The sequence below is a fragment of the Galeopterus variegatus genome, unplaced genomic scaffold (assembly GCF_000696425.1).
Source record: "Galeopterus variegatus unplaced genomic scaffold, G_variegatus-3.0.2 Scaffold16, whole genome shotgun sequence".
NCBI lineage: Eukaryota > Metazoa > Chordata > Mammalia > Dermoptera > Cynocephalidae > Galeopterus > Galeopterus variegatus.
The window spans coordinates 1,155,928-1,170,086 of record NW_007726127.1 but is presented as its reverse complement, the minus strand read 5'-3'; the positions used below and the strand labels follow the sequence as shown (position 1 = coordinate 1,170,086).

The window sequence follows — 14,159 nt, the reverse complement described above, 5'->3', positions numbered from 1 at the left end:
CATCATAAGCACATGCACATACACTGTCCTCCTGAAAGGGTCCCCAGCTTAAGAGGTAACATCAGCTTTCTCACAGTTTGCAGAACTGAAACAGGGCTGGACAAGAGGACTTGCTCTGGCAGGGAAGGCTCTGCCCCCCTTACAGAAGCTGGTGCAGCCCACTCATCTGGCATCTTTCACACCCAGGTCCAGGATAGGATCTGAACCCAGATCCAAATAATCAGAGGCCTGGAGATTGCCTTGGGGTCCAGCCATGCTACAGCCTCCCCAGCCCTCCCTTCACTCAGCCTGGGGCTTGCAGGCCCAGCCAAGATGAAGGGCTCGTCAGAGGAGTCCCCCTGGAGCCAGGAGCTTTGGGTCTGGTCCCAGAGGCCTCAGGCTAGAGCAAGAGCAGCTTTCCTGCCCTGCTGCACCTGCTCCTCCTCTCCCCAGCTCTGATACCTGTCTCTTTGGTTCACTTTGGGTTCTAGGAGTCCGTCTCAGCAGGATCGACATGTCCCGGCCCAGCAGCAAAGCCATTTACTGTAAGCTCTCCCCGCCAGCCCTCTCCCTGGCCACCCCCATCCTCTGTCTCCCTCTCACACCAACTGCCCCTTGCAGTTGCCTGTCTTATCTCATCTCTTCTGCCATCTTCACCCCATGCTTTGTACCCTGCAGTGCACCGGAAGGAGTACTCCCAGAGCCTCAGCTCAGAGCCCACCCTCCTGCAGCACAGGGTGGAGGTGAGTACTTCCGGGGCCCCAGGTGGTTTCCAACTAAACCCAACTGTTTCCATGTGCCCACCGCCCTGCCAAAATGTAGACATCTCACACAATTGCCTGCCACGGAAGCTACAGCCTGACCAGGCCAGATCCCATGGACTCAGATCCACCAAGCCTGACTAAGCATCTGCTAAGTGCCGGAGGATGAGGGGCAGTTGGGGGTTTGCAGAACAAGCCTGGCTGGAGGGTGAGGAGTGGATGTCCTGTCCCCAGACAGGAAGAAGTAGCAGAGGGATGGGCCAGGAGGCACCTGCAACCACCTCACCCACCCCCACCTGTCTCCCAACTCGCCTCCTGCCACAGTTGTCTCCAGGGAACTGCTCTTTGCCCAGGACCTTGCATGGCTGGAGGAAGGAATATGAGGTCCACAGACCTCATGAGGGCCTGAGAAGGCCACTGTCTAAGAGGGGAGGTGTCTGGGCCTGAGCTTCCAGGTGGACATGAGCTGCTCAGCGGCCAGAATGGAGTCTCTGGCCCTGCCTGGGAGGGTGACACAGGCACTGCGAGATCTAGTTGCCTGAAGGGCTGTCAGATGTTAGGGTTCTAATGGGGGAGGAGCACTGAGATGGTCTGGAGGTCCTACAGGGCAATGAAGAGAGGGCTCCCAGCCAGTTGGAGAGAAGTCAGGAGGATACCATTGTGGGACTGGGGCTAGGAACTGGCTTCACTTAGTCTCAGAGGTAAGAGTGAGAGGACATGTTCAGGACAACAGGCTCATGATGTCAGGGTCCCCAGAACACGCTGGCAGTGCAAACACAGGGAGAGTGGCTAGGACCTGGGAAGGGAGCAGGGGGTGGGATCAAGGGGCAGGAGGCAGGCTTCATCTCCCCCCAACAAGAGACTGGGGTGGAGAGCAACTTGTGAAGGCAGTGTTTGGTTTGGAGAAGGGAGGGGTCTCCTAGAGGGGGACAGATAACAGCAAAAACCCACTGAATGATCAGACTAGCAGTGAGCAAGGACTTGAGTGGAGACTGAGATCACTATGGATCTCCTCAGGCAAGAATCAGGGAGAAGGTGGAGCATGATCTTCTTCCTGCAGGATTGGGAGGTGATGGATTGGCACAACTGGGAAAAGCATTCTGGGTATAGGGACCAGCATGGGCAAAGGTGCAGAGACAGGAATACTTGGTCAGTGAGGAAGAAGACCAGGTTGGGATGGTGAGTTCCCAAGGGGAGCAAAGGAAGCCAGGAACAGAATCTGAGGGTCTCATATCCCACCCAGAGGAGTTCAAACATTATTTGTTGGGTGGTTGGAGCTCGCATCTGCCACCACCCAGCCACCTCTCTGGCCTGGACCTCTAAAGGCTGTGACTGTCCTTCCTCCAGAGTCCTGAAAACTCTGGCCTAATGCAGCCCCTCAGGCCCAGACTTGGAGGTCCCATCCCTAGCCTGACTGCTTTTACCCTGGCCCTCACATCGGCCCTTGAAGCCTGCTTTATCTGGAGCCTGGGACCTCCCCCCACGAGGGACATGACTTCCTCCCCTGCTGCCTTTCCCCTGCCCACCACCACCTGTAATCCCCTCTCCAAACATTCTCCCAGTCCTGGGCCACCTTCTCCCCCCTCAGCACCTGATGACGTGTAAGCTGGGGACTCAGAGAGTCCGGGAGCCCAAGGATGTTCTGCAGCAGCTGCAGGAGATGGATGCTCAGGGCCGGGTGTGGAGCCAAGACTTGATCCTGCAGGTCAGAGATGGCTGGCTCCAGCTGCAGGACATCGAAACCAAGGTCAGCCTCCCACCAAACCCAGCGATGGGCCATAGCCAAGCCAGGCTGGGGAACAGCAAGCACCAGGCTCTGGAACTCCACCCCTCCATGCCCCAAACAGCAGCTACCCCTCTCATATACAACACACACCCAGTCTAGGAAGAGACCAGGATGGGAACAGAGGCACAGGGTAGATGACACCTCAATCCCAGCCCACCCAAGGGCTGGGTTACTCTGGTCAGGAGCTCCCAGGAGCCAACCCTGGCTCTCCATAGCCTCACAACTGACCTCTCTGCCTGGGCCAGGAGGAGCTGGACTCTTACCGTCTGGACAGCATCCAGGCCATGGATGTGGCACTGAACATCTGCTCCTACAACTCTGTCCTGTCCATCACTGTTCAGGAGTCGGGCCTGCCAGGCACCAGCACTCTGCTTTTCCAATGCCAGGAAGTGGGGGTGAGTGGCCAGGGGCGGGATTCAATGACCATTTCTCTCTCTCTCTCTCTCTCTCTCACACACACACACACACACACACACACACACACACACACACACACACACACACACATAGAGCCTGCCTGACTGCTGCTTCCTCCAGGCAGAGCAACTGAGGACCAGCCTGCAGAAGGCCCTGGAGGAGGAGCTGGAGCAAAGGTAGGCAGCCTCTGCTCAGCCCACTGTGGGGCCTCACAGCTCAGGCTTTGGGCCCAGACACTGGCCCCACATCTTGGGGATCCCAGGAGCCTGTGAACCAATCAACCTGAGCCAGGAACTGAGGAGAGGCCAGGACAGAGATGGGCATGGGAAAGGGGCTGGGCCCAGGGGACACTGGAGATGGTCCCAGAGACTGACATGGGACAAAAGAAGGCCTAGAGGGAAGGCAGATGAGGCAGGGTGAAGTCAGGGAAGGGTCTAGATGATGACCAAGGAGCAGGGGGTTGTGCTCCTGGGTCCTGGGGCAGAAGTGTAGGCAGGGCCTCTGTCCCAAGAACCTTGTCAAAGGTGAGTCCCCCACCATGTCCTCAGCAGACCCCGATTTGGAGCCCTTCATCCACACCAGGACAGATGGAGGTCACACCCTACGGAACGAGCACCCTCTCCAGAGCAGGGGCCCCCTCCAGAACGGCGCCACAGGATGACCCCAGAGCCCAGTAAGTTTCGGGGCACAGGGGCAGGTGGAGGAGAAGATTTAGATCAAAAGTCAAAGAAGCTCTGGGCCTGTGGTCCCCTTACGTTGCAGGCATCCCACCATCATCAAGGTCCCTGCCACTCCAGTCCAGTGTCCGCTGGAGTGCCTCCACTCCGCCTCCTCCAAGGCGGTCCCCATCCCCTGAGGACCCACAGAGGGATGAGGTAACTGCAGTTGGTCTTGGGCTTACTGAGGCTTTGGGGGCTTGTAGGGGAGGGAGGACACCAACCCCCCCTCACCTAGGAGGTGTGGGCTGTGGGCTGAGGAGGGAGAGGGAGGCCTGTTCAAACCCCAGATGGGCTTGAGGCTGGGGCTTATGGTGGGGAGGGGGATGGGGGCAGGACTGGGACTTCCAGGGTGGACCTCACTGCCCACTCAAAACCATGGGTTGTTTGGGGCCCAGGAGGTGCTGAACCATGTTCTGAGGGACATTGAGCTGTTCGTGGGAAAGCTGAAGGAGGCCCAGGCCAAGACCAGCCATAAGAAGAAGAGGAGACTTCTGAAAAAAAAGCACAAGGATCAGGGGGGTGAGTGCTGAGGGCCAGGAGAGAGGAGTGGGGGGTGTCTTGGGATGATATGGACCCCCTGCCTTCACCCCTTATCTCACAGGGATAACACAGGCACAGTACATCGACTGCTTCCAGAAGATCAAGTACAGCTTCAGTCTCCTGGTATGTGGCTCCTCACAAGTTCCCCGGCCCTCCACCAGCAACCCTCTGCCCTCTGGTCACATAGACCATCCCAAGCCTTTTTATTCTCCATCTACTGCCCCTAGAACCTCCCCTCTCCCATCTCGGGACTTTCAGAGAGTGCCAGGCTGTCAACCAAGATGCAAAACAATGATAGGGACCTGGAGTCCTGGTGAAGGTTGGGTGGGGTCCCAAAGGGTGGTAACAGCCATTGCCCTGTTCCCCCAGGGGAAGCTCGCCATCAGGCTGAAGGAGACGAGTGCACCCGAGTTCGTGCATATCCTCTTCCAAACTCTGGACTTCGTGAGTTGGGGGAGGACAGGGTGGTGAGAGAAAGACAGGGTGGGGAAGAGGGACAGGCTGAAGTCACGAAAGATTGGAGGGAGTGAAGGAAGCTGGTGGAGGGGGACAGGGGGAGCAGGGGCCAGGGTGGAAGGCAGGGGACAGAGAGAGATTGTGGGGCCTGCTCCCTGCTCACCCCAACACACCCTCCTCCTTGACCACAAGACACCGTCACTGGTGCATGCAGCACCCCCATAAGACTCGGTGGGCGGGAGTCAGAGCCAAGGACACCAGGGCTCTGAGGGAGATGGAAGGAGCAGCAGGCCCAAGGCAGACAGGGCCACTTGCAGGAGGCAATGCAGCATGGCAAAAGTGGGAAGACAGGGGCTCTGGGCCCTTTCCCAGCCCTGTTTGCCCTGTGGGGGCCTGGACTTCCTGACACCTTCCATCTCTCCCCCAGATCCTGGACCAGTGCCCTGAGGATGGCCTAGCAGCCCAAGTGATCTCACCCCTCCTCACCCCCAAAGCCATCAACCTGCTGCAGTCCTGTCTAAGCCCATCTGAGAGTGACCTCTGGAAGGGGCTGGGTGTGGCCTGGACCACCAGCCGGTGAGTGAAGACAAGGCCTGAACTGAATTGGAGGAGAGAGGCATAGGGGCATAGTGCAGGACATCAGAGGTGGCCAGGCTGTACGTGGTTGCAAGCAAGAAATATTTCAAAACAATTTGGGAGACTCTACATGGAATTCCCAACTGTTTATTAGGCTAAGTGTGAACAGTTAAAAAAAAAAAAAACACCCCAAGAAAGGAGAGATGACGACCTTCTAGTGAAATATTTCTCACTTTTGTCAAGGACAAAGTGAAAACTTGGTCTCAGTCTGGCCCAGAACTTTAGAATTACTGATACAAGAGATGCTGCTAAGGTAACATCAGTAAGATTTGGCAGCTGGTTGACCAGGAGTTGAGAGAGAAAGAGGTACTCCACGCCAGCCCGACTACGAGACAGGCAGCTGGACGAGGAGGCCGAGCTGATGAGAGCCTCGGGCAGCGGGGGACGAGACCCGCTGGGACACGCCAAGCTGGGGTGTCAGTGATCATTTCACAGAGGCCGGTGGCCGGGCAGTGAGGCGAGAGGCCCGATCGGGCTGTGTGGTAAACAGTGAGAACAGAAGTGAGAATTGGAAAATAGAGAAAGAAAAACAAAAAGGCAACCAAAATAATAAAATAAATAAAAGTGAAAGTTGGAGGCACAGCTCGAGGGGAGCACTCCAGTGAGGGCCCCAGAACTCACTTAACAAGCACGGTTTGCTCAAGACCATGACAAGAGAGCAGGGCCTTGGGAAACTTCTACATGTAGGTGACAAAAGGAAAAAGGGTTAAGAAGGCAAAGAGAAATTCCAGAATGTTAAAAGGAAAACCAAAAGAGCAGAGGGATGAAACCAGGAGAGAAGGGGGTTTGAGAAAGACAGAGAAGTCAGCAGGCAAAAGCTAGTTTTCCGGTGAGGCTTCTGCCTAATGACCAGCTCTTTTCAAGTCAGCCCCATTAAAGGACTTTTTTGTCTAGTTTGTCTAAAGACATAAAGTATAGTTCAATACAATCTATATTTTATTACTGTAGAAAATATACAACATAAAATTTAACCATTTTAAGTGCATAATTCAGTGGCATTAAGCACATTAACAATGTTGTACAGCCAATACCATTATCTATTTCCAGAACATTTTCATCATCCCAAACAGAAACTCTGTACCCATTAAACAATAATTCCCTGTTTCCTACCCTCCCTCCCCAGCCCCTGGTAATCTCTATTCTACTTTCTGTCTCTATGAATTTGCCTATTCTAGGTACCTCATATGTCTTAGTACATTTTCTGTTGCTTACAACAGAATACCTGAAACTGGGTAATTTATAAAGACAAGAAATTTATTTCTTACAATTCTGGAGGCTGGGAAGTCCAAGGTCGAGGGGATACACCTGGTGAGGACCTTCTTCCTGGTGGGGACTCTGCTGAGTCCCAAGGTGGTGCAGGGCATCACATGGCGAGAAGGAAAAAGTGTGCCAATGTGCTAGCTCAGGTCTCTTTTCCTCTTCTTATAAAGCCACTAATTTCACTCCCACAATAACTCACGAGTAGATTAACCCATTTATGAGGGCAGAGCCCTCACAATCCAATCACCTCCCAAAGGCCCCCACCTCTCAACACTGCCACACTGGGGATTAAGCTTCAACAAGAGTTTTGGAATTCAAAACCATTCAAACCATAGTATCATATAAGTGGAATCATATAATACTTGTCCCTTTGTGTCTGGCTTGTTTCACTTAGCATAATGTCCTCTAGGTTCATCCATGTTACAGCATGTATCAGAATATTCTTCCTTTTTGTGGCTGAATAATATTCCATTGCATGGATAAGCCACATTTTGCTTATACATTCATCTGTTGATGGACACTTGGGTTGTTTCCACTCAAAACAATCTATTTGTGTGGGCTCTCTTGATTCAATCTCTAAAATGAAATCACTTGTGGATTCTGGGCCTCCCTTCTGGTAATAGTATTCGGTTGTGCAGAACACTGGGGACGAAATGTAACTGCATAAGCCAGTCTCAGAGATTGCTGGCTCTCACAGCTGTACTGGGCTCACACTGTCTGTGGGGACAGCAATGGTATCTGTCTAGCACTAGCAAGACTGGAAAACAGAGGTTCTGTGATAGACTCAACAAGAGGGCCTCAAATACTTTTATTTAGCCACTTTCCCATTGAGTAACCATGTTGAATGTAGCATTTCGTGTTTCAAAACAAGCCCTACTTCAAGAAATCGAGACCTTAGAAAAACAGATCAACAGATAAAAAATACCCAAAAAGATGCAAAACAATTCAGTATTCATAAAACTATGCACATTTGATGAATACTTATTTTAAATATAATATTAAGTTAGATGTGCCCTTAGATATTTTCTAATTTCTTAAAATAACGAGAAATGAATGAATGAATGAAATGAAAGGCAGAAACACAGAAAATAGCATAACTAAAAAGATGTAAAAACCCTCAGAAGAGTTGAATTTCAAGCAAATTATACTTTGGTGACTTGGTTTTAAGCAAATTGACCCAAAGCTATAAGTAATACTAAATGTTGTGGTAATTCAGCAAAAGATGGAGCCCATACAAAGCCATTGGATTTGGCAATCAGGAGGTTATCAGGATTTTTAAATGGATGAGTTACAATAAAGTAATGGCAGAGATAGAAATCAGATTGCAGGAATAATGAAAGAAGCAGACGTGGGAAAATGCAGGCATCAAACATAGGTACATTCTCAAGACATTTGGTAGAGGAAGGTAATAGGATCCCAGCTTAAAAGGGGTAGAACAGGGTTAAGGGAAGACCTGAGCATGTTTCTAAGGCAAACAGAAGGAACCAGTTAAGATTCAGAAGAGGAAATAGTTTATTCGTTCCCATTTAATAAACACTTAATAAGCTGCCTCCTACATACCAGCCATTGTACCGGGAATACAGCCCTCAAGGAGATTAATATAGTAAGAAACAATTATCAGAACCACATGCAATACAGCATGAGAGCCCAAGAATGTACCAAGTTCAGCAGAAATATTCACCTCTGCCCCTGTGAAACAGGGCGGGGAACTTCCTCAAAGAGGTGCGTGGGAATTCCCCTGCGGGCAAGTGTTACATATTCCAAGCTAGAGCAAGCCTGGAGACCACAAACAACACAGCCCTTCCTGGGTCCTGCTCAGTGGCTGAGCGGGGAGGCTGAGAGGCAAGTACCAGCCCCATCCTCCAGTCAACCAGAGCAGCTTTGCTGTGATCTGTTTCACAAGGTGGAGTTCCACAAACTAGCTAGAAAGAAAGAGATTGACTACTGGGAAACTAAAAACAGGTTAGAAAAATGTTGCACAAGACCCCAAAGGGGGTTTTCCAGCCCTAACACTCTATGGTTCTACCAACTTAATTCAAACCCTGAATCAGTGCAATGAAATGCCCACCGTGTTCTTATGGAGGTGTGGGCAGAGGTGAGGCTGGCCCACTGATACCTGCCCCGTGGGATTTGTTCATGCTAAACTGTTTGCTCCTTTGTGGGTGTCTGGGCCTTTCATCTGTGCACATGGGCCATGTCCCCTATCATCTAGAAGATCCCTGGGGTAGGCCTTGTCATCTCCTTCCTCTCCACATCCTCCAGCCTGGCACAGAGTGGACATGGACTCAGCTTTGTTTCCCCCCAGGACTGACTGGACAGGCAGTGAGCCCCCACCCTACCTACCCACATTCTATGATGGCTGGCAGCCTCCAGAGCCCTCCAACCAGGTAAGGGGAGCTTAGCACAGAGCCCTGGTCTCTAGCTAGTTTCTGCCCTCCCAGTACAAACCACAGTCAAGTGACAACTATATAGTGGGTGAGTTCGTGTGGGCACCTGTATCTGTATGTTGGAGGCAGCAGGAAAGGGGATAGGAGATGGCTGTGAGTGTGTAGGTCTGTGGTCTGATACCCCAGCTCCCTGCCACCATGCTAAGGGACTTCCTGCTCTTGCTCACTCTCTGTTCTGTCCCTTACAGGCACCCTTAGGATACCAGGACTCTATTTCCCTCCGGTATGCCCTGGACTTTGTGAAGACCACATGGTCCTCGGGAGGGAGGGACAGGGCTGTTCCTTTGGATCTTTGGACCTTTGGATCAATGGAGCTTTACATCTTGGAGACTCTTTGGACTCTCATTTAGCCAGACACGGACATGTACAAACACATCCCTCACCTATCTTGGGAGAAAATGCAGATTTTTTTACCCTCCTAGGATCCCATCCCTTCTTCTCGTGATACTACCTACACGTGCCTCTGATTTCCCAGAGCTCAAGTATAAAGTGCTCAGAGAAGAGCTCAGACATAGAAAATTCCACTGTTAAAAATATCCTCAGAAATCAGGGACATTTCAGACCCCTCCTGCCTGCAGAAACCCTCACTCCAAGCCCCACCTAACACTGACCTGCCATCAAACTCTATGGAAATCCAAAAGTCACCACCAGACTGAAGGCAGGAGATATCTGGGGCTTTGGGGGCTGGGACAGAGGCTCAATTTCTGAGGCCCCATTCTCCAGACATCCTGATTCTGTCTCTTGGCAGGGGAAGTCCTAGGTTAGGGAGCACCTCACATTTTGCTAAGGAGGAGACATACAACGACGATCCTCAGTCTGGGGACCCCAATGTCTGGCCCTCCAGCCCTAAACCTGTCAATTCAGCCCTGAAAATGCAAGTCCTGTATGAGTTTGAAGCCAGGAACCCACAGGAGTTGACTGTGGTCCAGGGAGAAGTGCTGGAGGTGAGACATGGGCTGGAGGATAGAGGAGGTGGGGGTTGAGGGAGCCCTAAGCAGCCTGGGGTGTGTGGTCCAGATATGGGGCTGCCAGGGTTGGGGGCCTAGAGAGGGAGAAGGAAAGTGGGGAAGGGCCAAAATCAAGAAAGCCTTGTGACGGAGGGAAGGCTGGCTGGACAGAAGCTCAGGGTGACTGAGGTGGTGACTCTTGGCAGGTTCTGGACCAGAGCAAGCGGTGGTGGCAGGTGAAGAATGAGGCAGGACAGAGCGGCTACATTCCCAGCAACATCCTGGAGCCCCTAGAGTCGGGGTCCCCCTGGAGCCAGGGCCAGTCGCCCCCTCGGGTACTACACAGCCTAGACTATCCAGAAGCCATAAGTCCTGAATCAGAGGTGGGGGTGGGGAGGATTCAATGACAAGTGAAAGAGGTGGTCCTAGTTTGATTTAGTGTTATTGCACGCTTACTGTGTGCCCTTCATCACGGGGCCAGAGCAGAGGACAAGACAGGGTTCCCACCAGACCAGAAAACCACAGAGTGAGATAAGTGATTTGATGAGAGCCCAGAGAAGGGACCCAAACGTCGGGGGCTGTGGGTGGGTGTGAGAGAACATGGCCTCTGACCCCCAGTTCCCTCCAATTCTAGACTCCAATGCTTCGACTTAGCTCCAGGCCTCAGGAGGTCACAGCCTGGCTGCAGGCAGAGAACTTCTCCAGCATGTGAGTGCCTAGCCCCATGGAGTGTGGAGGGAGGACCTTCGAAAGGCGCCTAGATGATAACCAAGGAAACCCAGAGACCCAGAACGTACAACTTGGCCTACACCGTACACAACAGACCCCATCCCAGTGCTGTCTCTGCTGAGTTAAGGAGAGCAGGGGGCTTGTCTAAGCCCAGGTTGAAGCATTAAGTGGGGCGCCCCTGCCGTGGTGAAGGCAGCAAGGATTGGGGGAGTGGACTCGTAGAAAGCCCCGACTGCCAACTCAGCCACCCCTCCCCACAGAAGAGTCTCTTCCAGACCACTTCTCCCTTCAAACCTGGGAGTTCTGAGATTGGTTTAAGCCAAAATGTTTATTTTGCTCCCTTACTTTCAGATACTTTATTCCATGAATTTTCCTGTAACCCCAACCTCCAAGCTCAAACAGCCCTTTCTCTACCCAATACTCAGACCCAGGGTCCTTTCACCCCACCACTGATGGCTTCTGCTATTTTTGTTCACAGCACAGTGAAGACACTCGGGTCCCTAACGGGGAGCCAGCTGCTTCGCATGAGACCTGGAGAGCTGCAGATGCTGTGTCCACAGGACGCCGCACGGGTCCTGGCACGCCTGGAGGCTGTCAGAAGGACGCTGGGGGTGAGGATACCCTGGGGTCCTGACTCCCACTGGGAGTGTCTGGTCTTCCCTGAGCAAGAGTGAGAGTGCCGGGTGGACAGGTCAATAGCCCAGCCTGGGGTGGAAGTAAGTGTGGCAGGTACTGGCGCAGGATTCCTCCAGGGGCTTGGCTTCATGCATTCAGGCGTGCCTTGAGACTCCAAGCTATTCGTGGCATGAGCTCCGACAGTCCATCTGAATCTTTTTCTCTCCTCAGATAAGACCTTAGGCCTCGGCTCAGAGACCTCCAATACAAAGACCTTCTCACATGCAAGAGGATGGATCTGACATCCTTTAGAGAATTTCTCATCCAGGTCCCCAGTTTGAAGCACACCCTGCACCCTAGCTCACACAGCAGAAAGGATGAGCCCCCCAGAGGTTGAAGTAAATGGGACCCCTCTGGCTGTGCTGGGAGCCCTCCCCAGTTACTGCCTACTTATTTTATCTCTTTCCTAAGCCTGGCACACTCATGTCTAGATTTCAGGAGTGTGTTCAGTCCTTCTCCTTCCCAATAAAAGCATCTTCAAACTTGTCATTTGCCTCCATCACAACTTTGTCTGGCTCTGATGGGGGCCAAAGGCAGAGAGGCAGGAAGGGCTGGGACACTGGCCATAAAACAGCAGCAATCCTAATCCATCACTGAGCCAGGTCGTCTCAATGTGAGAGGGAATTCACACAGCCATCTGGAGCTGGGAATCAGAATTTGAGAATTAGGGTCCAGGCTCGCCTTACTCTCTTGCTAAAAAAATAAACTCCAAAATAAGGCTATGCTCACCATCCTTATCCTTCTGCACACATTTCACCCAGTATATTCCAAGACACCCAGCATAGCTGAAGGCATGACACTTCACAGCAGCAAAGAGCACCAGGGCTGAAAGTTGCAGGTTTTGATCAGTCACACTGGTTGATGATCCCAAGGAGCACTAACAACCATGTCAGGCACACCAGGCTCTACTTGCTAAGTCCTCTTTTAATACAACTTTTGTCCCCCACTGTTGGGTGAGCCAATCTTGAGTTTCCTCCCAGCTTGTCTATTTTAGTGGCAGAGCATAAGGAACATTGGACTGGAAGCTGAAAGTCTACCAACTGGCTGTGTGAACTCTAGCAAGTCATTCTACTTCCCGGGTCCCTGTTTTCTCAAAGGTTAAGTGAAGAGTTTGGACTGTCTGTGGCTTCTTATATTTTTTAGTATAAGTAGCCTTCTTTAATCAAAACCATCAAGAACTCCCCTCTCCACATAACAGTAGCTGTAGTTTTACTGAGTCTACAGATGTCTTGATGTCCCTACAGACTCAAGGAATCTTGAGATGTTCCCTTAAGTCTATCTCAGCTAAATTTGCCCATAACCCTAACATTGTCTGGGACCCACACTGCCCTGTTTTTAGACTGCCTATCTTATTCCCTCAAGTTCCTGCCCTCAAAAAGTCATCTCTCATTCCTGGTGACACAGAATAATAGGAAAACCAAATTCTCCCTCACAAAAGAGAAAAAAGGTGAGACCCTTAAGGTCTGACTCGCCAAGGGCAAAAGTAAACCAGAAAAGTTAATTTCTTGAGATGGGTGGGAGAGAAATGAACCCACTGCCTTCTGGAGCTTCAGAAAGCTGAAGGAGCCTAGAAGCAGGGGAATCGTTCAAGACCAGGAAAAAAGTCTTTTAGCCCCACGTTCCCCAGATTTCTCAAAAAGACTGAGGTAAGGTAGGGGCTGTCCAGATATCCAAGTGCAATGGAACTAGCATAAATTGTGTTATTAGACAGATCTAGCTTTGAATCCCAGACTATCTGTGGGACCTTGAGCTTAGAAAAGCAATTCACCTAACCTCTCCAGGCCTCAGTTTCTTCTTCTATAAAATGGGCATAATACCCACCTTAGAAAGTTGTTGTGAAGCTTAAATTGGAATAAATTAGCAAACATATATGAAACACCTAGACTATTGCCTGGCATATCATAGGTGCTCAGTAAATACTAGTCTTACACCTTAAATTAATTTATAACTGGACTTTTATCTTGGGAGGAGAAACCCAGGCATTGTAAGTTCATTTGTCCCTATGTGTTTACACTTTTTCCCTTTCTTCTTTTCAGTGAAATGTCCTATTAAAAAGTCCCAAACTGGCTTCAGCAGAACTAATGGGCAGATGTGATCCTCCACACTCAGGCTTGGGGAGTAGGGGACTGGAGTAGCTCTGGACTCCTCCTCCCTTTCCCACTCCTCCACAGTGAACTGACAAACCCTATATCTCCCATATTGACACTTGCCAATCTGTGCCCCTTTTTCATTTTCCTGGGCCCTGCTTAAACCCAGAAGCTTAGTTCTTCCCAGGACTGCAGGGGCCTCCTTCAGATCACTTGCTCTGTCAAGGTCACTGTGACCCCCATGTTGCTAAATTTAACCATTAATTCTCAGTCTTCACCTCACTCAACCCATCAGCCACATTAGATGTAGTTACTCACTCCCTTCTGCAAACAGCTACACTTAGTTTTCAGGACCCTTGGTTTTCCTTCTATCTCATTGGCTGCTCCTTTCCAGACTCCTTTGCTGGTTGTTTGTCATATCACCGACCTCTACCTGGACTTCTTCCCTGCCTTCTGCCCCCACAGCAGAGTGACTTCAGGTCTTTACTTAAGGGTTAACTTCTCAGTGAGGCCTTTCATGAACACATTCTTTAAAAACACAAATCCCCTTCCTGCTGGGGCTCCCCCAACTTTCACCCCGACACCCCCATCTCTGTTTTATTTTTCTCCATAGGATGTGTTTCACCATCTGACTTACTATGTACAAGAGTACTTCAAAAAGTTCATGGAAAAATGGAATTAAAAGATAATACAGGGCCAGCCCGGTGGCGCACTGGAGAG

The 14,159-nt window shown here is 51.1% G+C and overlaps 1 protein-coding gene across 1 annotated transcript; it reads left to right on the top strand.

The window, feature by feature from the left end:
* The first annotated feature begins 493 nt into the window (after positions 1–493).
* EPS8L3 (EPS8-like 3) lies at positions 494–11,813 on the top strand. The gene is made up of 18 exons (XM_008566799.1): positions 494–524; positions 658–722; positions 2,329–2,487; positions 2,772–2,921; positions 3,064–3,119; positions 3,495–3,616; positions 3,706–3,818; positions 4,058–4,181; positions 4,264–4,325; positions 4,572–4,646; positions 5,086–5,234; positions 8,860–8,941; positions 9,190–9,224; positions 9,750–9,945; positions 10,155–10,283; positions 10,583–10,656; positions 11,156–11,288; positions 11,524–11,813. Exons 1-18 carry the CDS (start codon positions 494–496, stop codon positions 11,533–11,535), a joined length of 1,767 nt encoding a protein of 588 aa, XP_008565021.1. The 3' UTR covers positions 11,536–11,813.
* Positions 11,814–14,159: the final 2,346 nt, after the last annotated feature.

What these genes read in the sequence shown, in the direction of transcription:
- EPS8L3 (XM_008566799.1), top strand. Translation starts at nt 494, where the DNA reads ATGTCCCGGCCCAGCAGCAAAGCCATTTACT. An exon ending in AGTACAGCTTCAGTCTCCTG is followed by an intron (nt 4,326 to 4,571) that starts GTATGTGGCTCC and finishes CTGTTCCCCCAG; the next exon opens with GGGAAGCTCGCCATCAGGCT. An exon ending in AGGGCCAGTCGCCCCCTCGG is followed by an intron (nt 10,284 to 10,582) that starts GTACTACACAGC and finishes CTCCAATTCTAG; the next exon opens with ACTCCAATGCTTCGACTTAG.